The sequence below is a fragment of the Ceratotherium simum genome, chromosome 21 (assembly GCF_057802395.1).
Source record: "Ceratotherium simum simum isolate JZ-2026a chromosome 21, ASM5780239v1, whole genome shotgun sequence".
Lineage (NCBI taxonomy): Eukaryota > Metazoa > Chordata > Mammalia > Perissodactyla > Rhinocerotidae > Ceratotherium > Ceratotherium simum.
The window spans coordinates 28,300,371-28,318,134 of record NC_141920.1 but is presented as its reverse complement, the minus strand read 5'-3'; the positions used below and the strand labels follow the sequence as shown (position 1 = coordinate 28,318,134).

The window sequence follows — 17,764 nt, the reverse complement described above, 5'->3', positions numbered from 1 at the left end:
CTGGTGATTGGTCTATTCAAATTCTCTACTTCTTCTTGATCCAGTTTTGGAAGGTTGTATGATTCTAAGAATTTATCCATTTCTTCCAGATTGTCGAATTGCTTGGCATATAGCTTTTCATAGTATTCTCTTATAATCTTTTGTATTTCTGAGGTGTCTGTTGTAATTTCTCCTCTTTCATTTCTGTTTTTACTTATTTGTGCCTTCTCTCTTTTTTTCTTGGTGAGTCTAGCTAAAGGTTTGTCAATTTTGTTGATCTTTTCAAAGAACCAGCTCTTGGTTTTATTAATTTTTTCTATTGTTTTTTTGGTCTCTATTTCATTTATTTCTGCTCTGATTTTTATTATTTCCCTTCTTCTACTTATTTGGGGCTTTGTTTGTTCTTCTTTTTCCAGTTCCTTTAGGTGCATTGTTAGATTGTTTATTTGAGATTTTTCTTGTTTGTTGAGATAGGCCTGTATTGCTATAAACTTCCCTCTTAGAACTGCTTTTGCTGTATCCCATAAATTCTGGCATGTTGTATTTTCATTTTCATTTGTCTCCAGGTATTTTTTGATTTCTTCTTTGATTTCTTCGTTAACCCAGTCGTTGTTCAGTAGCATTTTGTTTATCGCCACTTATTTGTGGCTTTTCTGATTTTCTTCCTATAGTTGATTTCTAGTTTCATACCGTTGTGGTCAGAAAAGATGGTTGGTATTGTTTCAGTCTTCTTAAATTTATGGAGACTTGTTTTGTGGCCTAATATGTGATCAATCCTGGAGAATGTTCCATGTGCATTTGAAAAGAACGTGTATTCTTCGGTTTTTGGATGGAATGCTCTGTATATATCTACTAGGTCCATCTGTTCTAGTGCGTCGTTTAAGGCCAATGTTTCCTTATTGATCTTCTGTTTGGATGATCTATCTGTTGGTGTAAGCGGAGTGTTAAAGTCCCCTACTATTAATGTGTTACTGTCTATTTCTGTTTTTATGTCTGTTAATAATTGCTTCATATATTTAGGTGCACCTACATTGGGTGCATAGATATTTACAAGTGTTATATCCTCTTGTTGGATTGTTCCCTTGATCATTATGTAATGCCTTTGTCTCTTTTTACAGTTTTTGTTTTAAAGTCTATTTTGTCTGATATGAGTACTGCTACCCCAGCTTTCTTTTCATTGCCATTTGCGTGGAGTATCTTTTTCCATCCCTTCACTTTCAGTTTGTGAGTGTCTTTAGGTCTGAAGTGTGTCTCTTGTATGCAGCATATAGATAGGTCTTGTTTTTTTATCCAATCAGCCACCCTATGCCTTTTAATTGGAGCATTTAGTCCATTGATGTTTAAAGTAGCTATTGATAAGTATGTATTTACTGCCATTTTTTAACTTTTTTTTCTCAGTGTTTTAGTAGTCCTTCTCTGTTCCTTTCTTCTTCTATACAGAATTGATGGTCACTTTAGATTGGCCTCTGTCTGAAAGCTGTACTCTTTAACTCCCCTCTATCTAACCTCTTTTTTGTGCATTTGTATCCATTACGTTCTTATCATGGAAATAGATAATTTTTCCTATTTGTGGTCTTCTCTTTTCCCCTTAAATCAGTCCCTTTAACATTTCTTGTAGCACTGGTTTCTTGGCGACAAACTCCTTTAATTTTTGCTTGTCTGGGAAAATTTTGATCTCTCCTACCATTTTGAATGATAACCTTGCTGGGTAGGGTATTCTTGGCTGTAAGTGTTTTCCTTTTAGCACTTTAAATATATCATGCCATTCTCTTCTAGCCTGTAAGGTTTCTGCCGAGAAGTCAGCTGATAGCCTATGGGGTTTCCTTTGTATGTAACTTGACATTCTCTTGCGGCTTTTAGGATTCTCTCTTTATCTTTAATTCTGGACATTTTGATTATGATGTGTCTTGGTGTGGACCTCTTTGGGTTTATCTTGTTTGGGGCTCTCTGTGCTTCCTGTACCTGGATGTCTGTTTCCTTCCTTAGGTTAGGGAAGTTTTCATCTATTATTTCTTGAAATAGATTCTCTGCCCCCTTGTCTCGCTCTGCTCCTTCCGGGACACCTATAACACGGATGTTAGTGCGCTTCATGTTGTCCCAGAGGTCCCTTAGACTGTCCTCACTCTTTTTAATTCTTTTCTCTTTTACCTGTTCAGCTTGGGTAATTTCTTCTAGTCTTTCGTCCAGCTCACAGATCTTTTCTTCTGTATCCTCTACTCTGCTATTGAGTCCCTCTAATGAATTTTTCATTTCCAGTATTGTATTCTTCATTTCCGATTGGTTCTTTTTTATATTTTCCATTTCTTTGTTGACATTCTCACTGAGTTCATCTATTCTTCTCCCCAGATCAGTGAGCATCCTTAACACTCTTAGTTTGAACTCTCTGTCAGGTAGGTTGCCTATTTCTGTTTCACTTAGTTCCTTTTCTGGGGTTTTGTCCTGTTCCCTTACTTGGAATGTATTCTTTTGCCTCCTCATTTTGCCTCTTTCCCTGTGCTTGTGTCTACGTATTAGGTAGGTCAGCTACGTCTCCTGCTCTTGGATAGGTGACCTTATGTAAGTGATGCCTTAGGAGTTCTGCAGTGTGCTTCCCTCAGTTCTCAATGTTCCAGGGGTGACCCTTATGTGGGCTACATGTGTCCTTCTGTTGTGGCCTGTTTGCTCTCCCTGTAGGCACCCAGGGAGGCCTAGTTATGCTCCTGGCCAGCTGTTGTAATGCTCAGCTGCTTGTAGTTGTTGTGGGCCCTTCAGTCTCTTTATCAGGTGTGAGGAGCCCCAGCACAGTTGGCTGCAAGTTTTAATACCACGTTTGTGTTGCAGTATTTCTTTTAAGTGAGTAGGCCCCCAGTGTGGCAGGTTGTTAGGCTCAGGGCCTTACAATTGCTGTAAGCCTCTAGCCTATTAGGTCTCTTGTCAGCTCTCTCAGGATTGCAGCTGGGTGGGGTTAGCCTTAGGCACAGGAGCACCCAATTGTTTCAGGCTTTGGAAGGTGGGGCAAACCCCCATGTGGGTCTTGGAGAAGCACAAGTCTTCTGCAGCTGACAAGCCCTGCTGCCCACAGGTCCACTCACACAGTCAACACAGTCCTGCCCCGTGTGCGTGCCCCGACCTCCCCAAGCTGACCCAGTCTCTCCATGGCGGGAGCCCCACACACTCCGCCACCGCCCCACACTCTCCACCCGCTAAAGTCAGCTCAGTTGCCAGGCTGCAGAGAATCCAGTCACCAATCTATGCAGGCCCACAAGTTGCCTGAGGGCTTGTTGTTGGGTGGGGCCAGTCTCTAGGGTGGGCTGCCTGCCCTGGCTGAGCTGGATTAAATCGGTGCTCTAGCAGGTGGGGCAGACCCTGGGCTAGCAGGCCTCAGGAAGAACTCCAATGGTGTCTGTGTCAGCACGCCCACACCAGACCACAACAATGGCCACCGCCAATGTCCCAGTCCCTGGAGAGGTCTCACCCCTCACCAAGATGCACTCAGGGCCTATTAGGTGAGTCTCTTTTCACCACAGCACTGTGCACCTTTCTTTCTGGTGATTTTAGGATGCTTTCTGAAACGGGTGAGTTTGCGCGTGGGCCCTTTAAGAGCCGGTTTTCGTTTCTTTGTGAACCGGGTTTTCTGGGGGTACTCCCCAATGTTTTAGTAGCAGGCAAAGTCAGATATTATGCTGCTGGTCTCGATTGTGCTGGGTCCACAAAACGCCCACAGCGGGGTGCTCCCGGCTCAGGGCCCCGCGCCTCCATGGAGCATGCGTACCTGTGAGCTGCTCCCGGCGGCCGTGAAGCTGGCGGCTTGTGAAGGCGGCATTTTTCCTCTCCAGAAGGGAGTCTCTGCCTCTTCCACCTCAGTTGGGATTGTCCGTTGTTGCAGGAGTTCCTCTTATGCAGTTTTCAGTTCTGTCTCAACGGTAATTTTTCCACGAGTAGTTGCAAATTGGCTGTGTCCACGGGAGGAGGTGAGTTCAGAGTCTGCCTACGCCGCCAGCTTGACTTGAGATCCACAACATAATCTTGATTAGATCAAGTCCATATCCAATGTTTACATTAATTAAGACATATGAATCTTAATCCTGGATAAGCTATGTCGTAAACTTTTTTTTTTACTGTTTTCTTTCCCTCAGAACTTCCTATTTTTCCTGCAGTCACGAAATTTTCATTTTTTGTTTCCTAAGTTTTCCAAGAATTCAATTCTAAATTATTTACCAATTGTCTCAATCTCTTCTCCAGATATTCTGACATATCAAACTACTCTACAAATTTTATATCTCTGAAGCTTGTTTTCCTGGACCCTTCTACCTATTCTAATTGAAAGGGGTTGTTCTAGAAATAGGGAGCTCCACTTTCTTTCTGGGACAATGAACCTGAGGATTCCTCCAAAGGAATCCTCTGTGCATATGACAGTGTCATGTCATAGGCTCTCCTCAGAAGTCTAGAATTCTTTGGCTGTATGCTTATAATTAGGATTAGAGGACAAAAACTGTTTGCAACCTCTATACGTTTGTATGTGGATTGTCGATTGTGAGCTTACCTTAGCATGATCTGGCTAGGTCATTTCGTAGAAGTATCCCTGAATTTGTAATCTTTCCTTGTGGGCTGGCCGGATTCCCTAGCATGCTCTGATGGCTGATAGCACTCTTCAAGCTGATCTGGGCAGAATGTATCAAACTTTAGTACCTAAGCTGCACATATTCCTTCAATTTCCTATTTCAGTAGACCTCCTGTCCTCAGTGGGGCATACCATATCTCTGTACAGAGACCTTTTACTTTTACCTTCCTAGGGAATACACTTCCAATCTTTCATTGGGTGTGCGATGGACAGTGTTTGGTCACGCTGAGTGAGATAGGGAATCTGGGGATGTGAATGTTTCTTAGACTTTTAACCAAATCTCTCTTATTTAATGCCACTTTACCCCTGCGTCTGGAGGTTATTTGTGATAACAATTCCTGAGTCTTTCAGAGATTTTTTCAGTAAATTGGTTGATTCTTGTCTTTTTCCATCATCAGCTTATGATTCAACATTCTGTGGTCTGCTCAAACACTTGCCATTTATCTAACTGATTTTCTATGTCCAAAAATTTGCTACTATAATCTTCTCTTTTGATTTTCCCTTCTTGAGAATTAGTGTCTTGAAAATCCTTTTTAAAAACTATCTTTTTAGTTTTGTTTCTAGCTAGGAGAAAGCATGTGTGTGCATGTTCAATCTGTCATCTTCATGTGGAAGCTTCCATTATATACTTATATATCCATTACAAGATTATATATATATACACAATATATATGCCCAGTTGATATGAATAGAATACAGTGTTGAGAAATAGACACAGATATATATGGTCCTTTGATTTTTTACAAGGGTGGAGGGGCAATTTAGAGGAGAAAGATAGAATTTTTAGCAAAAGGTACTGGAACAATTAGATATTCATATGCCAAAAGAAAGAACTTCTATTCATACCTCATACCATATATAAAAATTAACTTTAAATGGACCATAGACCTAAATATAAAACTTCTAGATGAAAACGTAAGAGAAAATCTTTGTGAATTTGGGTTAGGCAAAATTTCTTAGATATGACATCCAAAGCATAATCCATAAAAGAAAATTATAAATTGGACTTCATCAAGATAAAAAGCCTCCTCTTTGAAAGATACTCTTAAGAGAAGAAGACAAGCAGTAGACTGGGAGAAAAATATTTGCAAATCACAAATCCGATGGAGGACTTGTAGCCAGAATATATAAAGAATTCTCAAATAATATTTTTATTTCTAAAAGAACTCTAAATAGTAATAAAAAATAACCCAATTGATAAAATGGGCAAAAGATCTAAATAGACACTTCACTAAAGAAGAATTCGAGTGGTAAATAAAACAGGAAAAGAATCTCATTATCAGGAGCCGGCCCGGTGGCACAAGCGGTTAAGTGCACGTGCTCCGCTGTGGCGGCCCTGGGTTGGCCGGTTTGGATCCTGGGTGCGCACCGACGCACCGCTTGTTAAGCCATGCTGTGGCGACGTCCCATATAAAGTGGAGGAAGATGGGCACGGATGTTAGCCCAGGGCCAGTCTTCCTCAGCAAAAAAAAAAAAAAAAGAAGAAGAAGAAGAAAAAAGAGGAGGATTGGCAGATGTCAGCACAGGGCTGATCTCCTCACAAAAAAAAAAAAAAAAGAATCTCATTATCATTTCTCATTGGGGAAATGCAAATTACAATCATAATGAGATACTACTACATGCCTACTGGAATGTCTAAACTAAAAAGACTGACCATACCAAGTGTTGGTGAGGATATAAAACTACTGAAAATCTCATACACTGCTGGTGGGATCTAAAATGGTACAGCCACTTAGAAAAAGAGTTTGGCAGTTTTTTTTTTAACAATTCAACGAACTCTCGTCCTTTGCCTCAGTTAATCTATTCCTAGCTATTTACCCAAGAAAAAGGAAAGCCTGTGTACATGAATGTTTATCACAGCTTAATTTATAATAGTAAAAAACTGTTAACAACCCTAATGTCCATAAACAGATGAATGGAGAAATAAATTTACTACTTAGTAATAAAAAGGAAGGAATTATTGATATTTATGTGCCACAACATGGATGACTCTACAGATAATTAGGCTGAGTTAAAGAAACCTTACTAAAAGTGTATATACTGCACAATTCTATTTATATAAAATTCTAGAAAATTAAAACTAATCTAGAATGACAGGAAGAAGATCAGTGGTTGACTGGATGGGAGGTGGGGAGGGTCAGGAAAAAGGAATTACAAAGGGGCAGAGGGATCTTTTTGGGGTGATGGGTATGTTCATTACCTTGATTGTGGTGATGGTTCACAGACATATACATATAAGTCTGTACACTTTAAATAAGTGCAGTTTATTGTATGCCAGTTATACTTTAACAAAGCTCTTTTTTTTTTTTTAAAAGACAGACCATCACCACTACCAGCAGCAACAACAAACAGAACTTAGTTCATTAAGACTTTTCTGAGAGGCATCTTCAATGTCTGTTTTCTAAAAGACTTACATTACCGTGCAATCCGGCCAGCTTTCTCCTTTATTTTGTTTGCATTTATTAATTTTACCCTAACCAGTCCTTTTAGAGTATGTTCTTTTTTTTGTTGTTAATTTTAAGCTGCTTTGTTTATTTCATCTCAGATATGTATTTATTATCTTCAAGTAAAATATTTCTTATAGCTTGAGGTACATACATGGTACCCAATAAATATTCCATTATTTATAACACTTCTAGGGCTATGATAGATAAAATTTCAGTAAAAGGATAACATTTATTTATTTTTTTGTGAGGAAGATCAGCCCTGAGCTAACATCTGTTGCCAATCCTCCTCTTTTTTGCGGAGGAAGATTGGCCCTGGGCTAACATCTGTGCCCATCATCCTCTACTTTATATAGGACGCCGCCACAGCATGGCTTGACAAGCGGTGCGTTGGTGCGTGCCCAGGATCCGAACCTGCGAACCCCAGGTCGCTGAAGCGGAGCGTGCACACGTAACTGCTACACCACCAGGCCGGCCCCAAGGATAGCATTCTTAATAAATGGTGGCCCAATATTTCAAAAAGGGTTCAGCTGTTTGGAATATTTTTTCTTTTTTTTCTCCTTTCTTTTTGGAACTTGCCTCATCATTTTTTGCTGAAATATTTTAAGGTAAATTACAAACACCATGATATTCCATTCCTACATATCCCAGTAAACATTTTTCAAAAATAAGAGTATTTTCCAACATAGCCAACACAATAGCATTACACTTAGCAAAATTAATATAATTTCCTTCATAGCATTTACTACTCAGTCCATTTTCAAATATCTTCAATTGTCCCGAAGTATTTTTTTATGACTGGCTTGTTTAAACTAAGATTCACTCCAGGACCAGTCAATTTAGAGGTTTCTCTAACAAAGCATTTGTTTGATGCGAGTGTGCTAGGGGTGTTGTTGGGACAATTTGCCTCTCTATTAATTTCAGAAGATATTACTATGTACATAAATTTGTTGAGAGTTGCCTACACAGGGTAAAAACTATAATAGTCTCTAGTTTCTTTTGAATCTTTTAAGGTTTTCCCTGATGTTAGAGAATTCTTTTGTTAATATTTTGAAGTCACTACATGTCCGTGGACCATGCAGAACAATTACAGAAGCATGATGTTCATTATTTCTGGGGAGCTATCTTGAAGTGTTGGAATTTGGAATGTTTGGACAGCTGGTAAGAGGGTTTGCTTTGGCCACTAGGTGGTACTTGAAATCCAGAATACCTGAATTTGACACTTGAATGGAGGACAATGAAAACTGGGGCTAGCCATTCAAAGGGTTTATGATTGAAGAAAGGGGAAAGAAGCATGACTGCAACAGGTTTTGCAAGGGCTGAAGGAATATTGAATGGAGTATTTCAACTGGGAAAATTATGTCTCATATCTTCTGTTGCCTCTTGGTCTGATAAGAAGGAAATGAATTATGAACATTCCCTTGAGGGTAATTCGGTACATGTGTGTGGTGATGGGTTGTAATTAGTATTTTGGTGGTGAACATGGTGTAATCTATGCAGAAATAGAAGTATAATGATGTACACCTGAAATTTATACAATGTTATAAACCAATGTTACTGCAATAAACAAAAAATTAAAAAAAAAAAGAACGTTCCCTTGATATGAAGGGAATGGATTAAGAACACAATTTTGACTAACCTGAAAGTTTATCCAGACTTTTTGACATATATCAATTTTATTGCTCCAAAAATCTTACAGTTATCTGTAACTATTGTTTTATACCTAAAATAATCAGGAGTAGCTCTAGATAAGGTAGGTATTTTGTTGAGACTTTACCTACATACCTAAATTTCTCTCAATAGATGGGTTTTCAAAATAACATTTTTACACCAAAATTATTTTGACAGAAAAAAATTTTTCTTCATTTTTGAGAACATCTGAAGGTGTGTGTGGAGTCCTTTGGGAACTTAAGCTTTCCTGATCTGGTAACAGGCTGTAAGTTGGCCTAGAGATACCTCTGATCTCTCTGGGGTGTCCTGTCAAAGTATGAAATGTATTTCTGGTTTAGATTTTAAAACCTTGGGAAACTCTCAGAGAAAAATTCCTGCAATTGAGTTATCACAGGGTTTACTTTCTGGGCTAGAAGATACCAATTGTCCCATGTGAATCAAATCTCACTTCAGGTTTGGAAGCTTGTTGGCAAAGTATGTCCTTTCTGACAGTATGTGCTTTATTACAATCACTTGGCCCAGTCATGGAATTATTCTCCATCATTGTAAGGAATGCTGACATCTTGACATGAGATTCAATATTGTATTAAATTTCCTATTGCTGCTGTTGCAAATCGCAACAAATTTAGTGGCTTTAAACAACATAAATTTACCATCTTGCAGTTCTGAAGGTTATGTGTCTGAAATGGGTCTCTCTGGGCTAAAAGCAAGGTGTCAGCAGGGCTGCGTTCCCTTTGGAGGTTCTAGGGGAAAATTTTTCCTTGTCTTGGGAAATTTCCAGCTTCTAGAGGATTGAATTCTTTGGCTCATGGCTCCTTTCTCCATCTTCAAATCTAGCCATGTAGCACTGTCAAATCTTTCTCTGACACTGACTCTCCTACCTCTTCCTTTCACATTTAAATGATCTTTGTTATCACATTGGACTCATCTGGATAATCCAAGATGATCTCTTCATTTTAAGGTCAGATGATTAGCTACCTTAATTCCATCTACAAACTTGATTCTCCCTTGCCATGTAACATAATATTCTCACAGGGTCTGGGGATTAGAATGTGGATGTCTTTAGGGGACCATTATTCTGCCTACCATAAGTATTAACACACTTTGTTTTTTCTACCTTTAGAACTGGCTCAAAATTGTACCTATGACATATTTGTTTTTACTGTTGTAAATTTTTTATTGTTGAGGAAAGAGAAGAGAAATATTTAGCTGAGGTCAACTTGGGTTTAGATATGTAGAGGCTGAAGCATGAAGGCATCTGGCATGTTATTTGTTGATTGACAGGTCTGGTTTCTTCATGTTTATCTTTAACTAGAGTCCAAAATACAAGGATATTTAGACCAACTAGCCTACCCGTCATTGACCCATACGTGATTTTCTCTTTAACTCATACCAGAAACAGAGTCAATCTGAGTCACCCAAGACTCTTTGAGCTTAACTTAAAAAAAAATCACTTTAAGGTTTTCAGTCCTTACTGGAGACCTGTCTCACCATTTCTAAGGTCAATCTGCTGAAACCACATTTACTAATTATGAATTAACCATTTATTTCTCATTACTAACATATGATTTTTCTCTTTTGTCTTGTGTACTACTGACCTCTGGCAATTTTCATCAACAAAAGACTGGAAGTATCAGGCAGACATGGGCAACCCTACACACACACACACACACACACACACACACACACACGCACAGGTCTCATCTGGAGAAAATTCTCATTTTGGCATGCTATGGAATTCTGCATGGAGGCCACAGGTGCTACCTCTTCTATTTTAGATCCACCTATTATGGTATTATTTAACTATCAAAAAATAACAAAAACAAATAAAACTTCAAATTTATTTTGATTTTATAAAATGATCTGAAACACACTGCAACAGAGAGATAAAACTATGACATTATTTATTTCAAATACTTTAATCTTTTAATAACTATGGACGAGAAAGGAGAACAATAATCAAACGGCATACTTAAAGCTAATTCACTTACATCTTTAGTGTTTAAGTGAATACAATTCATGAGCCAATATTAATTCTCACCCTAGACATTTTTATGCTTTTGTGTAATGTTTTAAAATTATTGTCCAAACAGAAAAATAGAGGTCCAAATGTGCATTTCATAAAATATAAGGCACATCCCTAGTATATGTGGGTCTCAGAAATGCAGTGGAATGAGAAGGAACAGTAATATACAGCAAATTGCAACCCTAATTGTGTCCCTCAATATTAACCTAAAAATCCATTTTCTGAGACAATTTATGGATTAAAAACAGGTTCTCTTAAAAGACATATTACTGAATTTATATCAACCTTCTGAAAGAGGCATTTACATGTTTTGTTACTGTGATATTGTTTGCCTGTTTTCTACAAGGTTATTTATCATTTGCTTTTTGATTTGCAAACATTTTTTATATACTATGGATATTAATCCTTTTAAGGTATAATGCATTTACAAACTTTATTCTACTCTGATTATCTTTTAATCTTTTTTTAATTTTTATTCATTTATTTTTTTCCCCAAAGCCCCAGTAGATAGTTGTATGTCATAGTTGCACATCCTTCTAGTTGCTGTATGTGGGATGCGGCCTCAGCACGGCCAGAGAAGCGGTGTGTCGGTGCACACCCGGGAGCCAAACCCCGGGCCGCCAGCAGCGGAGCGCGAGCACCCAACTGCTAAGCCACGGGGCCGGCCCTTATCTTTTAATCTTATACTGGCTTGTACCTTCTCCTGCATGCATTTTGTTATGAAGATGTTATGCATTTTATATAGTCAAACACGTCACTCTTGTCATTTTTAATATTTCTCTTCTGTCTTCAGTATTAGCTTAATATCTTTTGAGGTCATTTATTCTTTTTTTTTTTTTAATTTTATTTATTTATTTTTTTCCCCCAAAGCCCCAGTAGATAGTTGTATGTCATAGTTTCACATGCTTCTAGTTGCTGGAGGTCATTTATTCTTATTGTTTATTTAAGTTCTTCTCTTTTATGTTGTTTATTTTCGTGAAACTATCTGGTGGTATACATTTAGGCATAAAAGTAGATTAGTGAAGGCAGCTAATATGGGATTCCTCTGCATTGGTGTATGTCTGTTTTGCCAACAGGCCTTTTTCTTGAATTGCAGGGATGAATGTAGACTGTGTGTGTGTCTGAGTGTGTGTCTGCTCAGAGAGTGTTGACTAGCAGACTTTATTTTACCCTGAGTGGATGAAAAGCAAGCAAGCTCACTCTGCTTCCTCTTACCTCTTTCTCAAGTCTCAAAATAAATTACTTTTGGAGCAGAATATTTAGAAGGCTAAACACCACAATGTTAACAGAGAGAGGTGAGATTATGGGTGGTTTTTATTTCCTCCTTTTTGTTTATCTGTGTGTCTGATTTTTCCAGCATGAAATGTTAGTTCAACTTCCTCTCATCCCTAAACAAAGACCAACAAAAGAATCTTGCCTTACTCCTACAGTCTTTGTAAGAGGGAATTAGTAATACTATTTGTTTCCCAGATTCGACCTCCCCAACAGTTTGGAGAAATAACATCTTAAGAAGAATTCAGAGAATATTTCTAAGAAATTAAACTCATTTAAAGTTCATTTATGGGCCGGCCCCGTGACTTAGTGGTTAAGTGCGTGCGCTCCGCTACTGGCGGCCCGGGTTCGGATCCTGGGCACGCACCGATGCACCCCTTCTCTGGCCATGCTGAGGCCGCGTCCCACATACAGCAACTAGAAGGATGTGCAGCTATAAACACATTTGTATGATAGACATACAACTAGCTACTGGGGCTTTGGGGGAAAATAAATAAATAAATAAATAAAATAAAGTTCATTTATAAGTAAGGTATTAAAGGCAATTTGTACTACTATGGATCATAGTGGGAGGTGATCCACTCCCACTGGGAGTGGGAGTGTTCATAGTGCATTGAACACTGCAGTAACAAATGTTGAAGGGTGATTTTTTTTGATTGACCATGATCAAAAAGCAACATTTTATTATCCATCCCAGTCTACTCAAGGGGAAATCTATTGCGTAGTCACAAAGGGCTTTGAAAATGGGAAGATTGTGTGCTTCTTGTGCCCAGCTGAGATTGCATAAAGGCTCTATGATAGTAAAGAGTTGACGCAGATGAACAGACAAATAAAGAGACTTAAGAATCTATTGGAGTAGGCAGGCGATATTACTTCCAGGATGTAATAATGTCATCTGTGGAAATTGGAAATATGATTCTCTCAATACAAGCTGCTCCCTCAATATAGGCTGCTCTCTGAGTGGTGAGTAGGATATAAGGAGGTAAGTGGGGGGATGGGGGGAGGATGTCCTGTCACGTGCCTGACCAATAAATTCTGTGAACAAAGCAACATTTTGTATTTGAATATTTTGTCTTTAGTGTCCCAAAAATTGACTCAAAAGAGGCAGCTGGAGAGACAGTTTGCATAATGGCAAAGGCCTTTACTTTTAGGTACATGCAGACCTGTGTTGATCCTAGTTCATTCCTTACTACTTGTCTGACATTGGGCACATTACCAATTCCCTAAATTGTGGTTTTCCAGTTTGAAAAAGAGAGGTATTAATTTCTACTTTATAGTGTCCTTATAATGATTGAAGTAAGTCATGCATATAAAATGCATTTGTCATCTAGTAGGCACACATTAAGAGGTCGTGGAGCTGAGGAATGAGCTGAGACCAAGTGAAATACTGGAGGAGCTAGTGAGAAATCTGGTGGGGCTACTGGTTAATTCACATTCCTCATCTTGACATACCAGCAGCGTTTGACACGCCCTCCTTCTTGACAAACTTAATTCTCTCTGGTTACTGGTAAACATGATAAGCTATACAAAATACTCATTCCTAATCCTAGATTTAACCCTAACCCTACGTTGTGATATGAGTTTAATCATCAGCAGCAAATACTTATATGGCCTTCACAAATTCCAAAATTCTTCCAGGTACTGTCACAGGAAGATATTTGGATGGGCCTCAGTTACTGTAAATTCAAGGTTCTTGTTCTTGTGTCCAGAAATTGTAAAATGAGGTAAACAGCATTCTTTAGGAAATATCTTGATTAACTTTATTACCGTCTTGGGATGTTTTATCTAGCAACAATTGCTTGGTACTTTGCAATCATTCATTCCGTAATTATGGACCAAGGATATAGCATGAGTTTTGTTCTGTGCATTAAGAACTGCAGATTGAACAAGACAAGTGGCCTGCCCTTGAGGGGCTCGTAGATTATTGCAGATAAACAAATAATTGGAACATGACGTGGTGTGACCACCAACAAAAATATGTACAAGATACAGAGGTGGCACAATGAGGGGAGTTTGCAGCTCTATTTAGTTGGGTTAGGGAAACTTTCACAGATCTGGAGATGATTGAACTTGGTTTTGAAGGAAAATGGGGAGCTCAACAGAGCCAATTAAGTGGATGGGTAATATAAATTGTTAAGAGGGATTTATATGTGCAAAGAAACAGGTTATGGAAGTAACAAGTTGGGTAGGAGCACCCACACTAATTTGGCAGAAACATAGTGGTTCCATAAAATGCTCTGGGAGAGGTAAGCAGGGACCAGTTCATAATGAATTTAACGAACCCTGTGCTAAAGGGATTTGATCTTTTGAAAGACTTTGGTTGTAGAACTGAGCTGTACTGGATGGGTAAGACTTTATGGGAAATTCTGAGATAATATCAATTTATCTAGCCAAATCTAAGAGCAATCTTACTCCTAGATGATTTTCTAAAAGTTTCACACACTAAAAAAAATTAATATTGGATGTTCTTATGTGTCTACCTTGATTAGTTAATGATTTAATTAATCTTCCAAATGGGTTACTTTTGTGAGTGAAAGGTGGCACTAGCTGGATGGGACATTGGAACAATAGGAATAAACTAAGACTGTCCCATGCAAACCAGGACATAGGACCAATCAACCTTGACCAAAATGGGCTGATGGCCCAGGTGGAGAAATCATTGTTCCTGCTCTCTGGAAGCTCACATTCTGAGGAAGGAAGAGTAGGTGTGATGTGATGGAACATTCTGTGACTGTGAACTCCGTATTTGGGAAGGAAGGTGGGAGTGGACTTGGATTTCCTGCCCATCCATGCGGGTTAAAATGAGAGCTCAGAACGCTGATAGCACCCAAAACTCTATCTCATCTTGAAAGACTCTGTGTGACACAGATCACTGGACAAAGAAATCCTGCTGCCTATTTCTCTTGGGAAGTCTGTAAACATGAAGCTGTTTCTGGTTCTTATTATTCTGCTGTTTGAGGTACCCAAAGGTAACTTGTCCAAATGTACTATGAAGTCCTAGAAGATGTTACTGTCAATAGGAGTGGGGTCAGGGCCTTCAAGATTGTTGATATCTTGCCAATATTGTCAAAAGTACCCATTCTCCTGGGTACTGACTTGAGTCTGTGTCTTAGAAGAGAGCATCCAGGGAGGTAAGAAGAGATCAGGGCTGTACTCCCAGAAATCCTCTCTAAAGGTAGGAATGAAACCCATCATCTAGAACTATCTTGATAATGTTGAACATAGTTTTCACCCAGGAGCCTGACCATCTCTTCTCACGATCAAATTCATTTCCAGTCTATATTACCACAGTAATGCGAACAGCACAAGCTTTGGAGCCATGTAGATGTGAGGTTAAAGATATGTCTTCATCATTGACTAGTTGTATGAATTGAGATAATTATTCCCTTTGAATCTAAGTTTTCTCATCTGTCAAGTGAGTATTACAACTCAATTTCATAATGATAGTATTTTATGTGAGAATTACACGAGCTTACAAATGTGAGGCACCAAGTTCATGGTAGGAGCCCTGTCAGTGAGAATTCCCTTCTCCCTTGCTGCTGTAGGAAGCATATGTTGTCTTTTTGTGGCTTTGAAAATACCTTTCTAAACTTCAAAGATGCTCCCTGGTTCTGGAATTTAGGATAGGGAGAACACTGTCTTTGTTGTCCATCTTTATTCCATGGGGTTGTCCAAATTTGTATACAGGGGCAAATAAAGAATTGGAAACAGGAGATCTAGGACCTCAGTGCAATACTCTGAATAGGTGACAATTTGGACCTCTAGGGAGACAGATATACATGGAATTGAGTTTGATCTCTGGGAAACACATTTATCTGAGATCAAAAGGAAGATGGAAAGAGGGAAAGAGAGAGAGGGAGAGAGAGAGCAAAAAGGGGAGCGAGGTAATGGAGAAGTCATAGAGGCTGAAATAAGGGAAAGAGTTCTCAACAACGTTTATTGCTGAGACCCATGAGGTCTCGGCAAAGGGAGATTTCTGCTGCCCATGTCAGTGAGTGTGAAACCCAGTTACACTGTTAACTTAAAAAGTCCTGTCTATGATGCTCTTTTATTTTTTATTTCTTTTCATATATATGTATTTTTTTGTGAGGAAGATCGGCCTTGAGCTAACATCTGCCAATCCTCCTCCTTTTGCTGAAGAAGACTGGCCCTGGGCTAGCAACCATGCCCATCTTCCTCCACTTTACATGGGACGCCGCCACAGCATGGCTTGCCAAGTGGTGTGTTGGTGCGCGCCTGGGATCCGAACCGGTGACCCCCGGGCCGCCGCAGCAGAGCGCACGCACTCACCCGCTTGTGCCACTGGGTCAGCCCCTATGATCCTCTTTTAAAAGTTAATTTGGCTCTGAATTGTGCCATGGTGACAGGTTGGTACTCTCTGGGGACACTGGACTGGAATAGGGCTGAGGGAGTGCTGACTTTGGAGCGTGGAAGACAGAGTCAGATTTGCCAGAGTCCTAGGGGTGTGACATAGCTCCAGTCAATAACCGTGAATTGAGCTCTCTCTTCTTTATAAAAGTTCTAATGTTCTCAGAGCCAATTGGGTATTGGCTTGGAGCCTGGGGTTTTGGATGTCTTTAATTTGGGATGATTTTCAAGGAGGAGGCTCTGAGTTTTCTCTTATCAGCACAAGGTTCACTTTGGACCACTGGAGACCATAGCTTGTGGGGAACCGCATACCTTTTCTGCTCTGCCTCAGGAACTAACCTGGGTTTAATGTTGTTTCCTGGCACAGATGCGGCTCGACCTAGAAAATGCTTTAGTAACATAACAGGCTACTGCAGGAAAAAATGCCAAATGGGGGAAATATATGAAATAGCGTGTCTAAATGGGAAATTGTGCTGTGTTAACGAAGAAGAAAACAAAAAATACGTGGAACCTCAGAAGTCACCTATATCTTCAATAAAGTCTGATGAGAAGATGGACTATGTTGTTTTACCCACCATCACACTTTTCACAATCCAGCCATAAATCGAGCACTTGCTCCACTGGTCTCCACTCTTCATACATCAAAAGTGCCACCTAATCTAATGGGCTGGGGCAAGAGATTTATCTACTTTTTTTCTGTGAACTTGATTCTACACATAATAAAGTTCTATACTTTTCCCTTGATTTATTTATTAATGTATTCACTCATATTTTTGAACACTTCAAACATTAATGAATAGTTGTCATGTTCCAGGCATTACACCACTAAGATGGGTGATATAGAGATGAAACATCTTGGTAGAGGTGGAAATTCGCCCCTCCATTTTCGATGCATGTTAATATCTCATAGCATTTCAGATATTCCTTCTTTTCCTTAATGAAGTTTCTTATGCCTGAGCAAATCTGAACTTCCCAACTTTGTGGCTGTGGGGATGAATACAGAGGGTTTTCTAAGAACCAAGAGTTCATGAGAGGAAGTCAAAATATTTGAATATTTTCATAACATTTATTGGGGCAGGTCTAATGGGCAGTGATGACAGCTAGCAATTCCAATACATCATTTGAAGGTCATTTAGTGTGCATGCTCCATCTCCTTTTACAGAAGCAATTTTAACATCCATTTGACACAATTTTTAGACAAATATTACCGTTAGGATCTTTGAAAGCATTCATATTCTGTTTGTTTCAATAGTGTGAAATTTACAAACTTTCTGCTAAGATGAATAAGGTCTGAAGGTCTAATGTAAAATATAGTGACTATAGTTGACAATACTGTATTGTATAATTGAAATTTGCTAAGAGACAGCAAAGGAAGCCATCAACAAAATGAAAAGACAACCTAAC

General features: G+C 39.1%; 1 protein-coding gene across 1 annotated transcript; it reads left to right on the top strand.

Moving 5' to 3' along the window:
- Positions 1-3,380: 3,380 nt before the first annotated feature.
- On the top strand, positions 3,381-17,138 carry DEFB128 (defensin beta 128). The gene is made up of 2 exons (XM_087445456.1): positions 3,381-3,464; positions 16,728-17,138. Exons 1-2 carry the CDS (start codon positions 3,407-3,409, stop codon positions 16,961-16,963), a joined length of 294 nt encoding a protein of 97 aa, XP_087301582.1. The 5' UTR covers positions 3,381-3,406; the 3' UTR covers positions 16,964-17,138.
- The last annotated feature ends 626 nt before the right edge of the window (positions 17,139-17,764 follow it).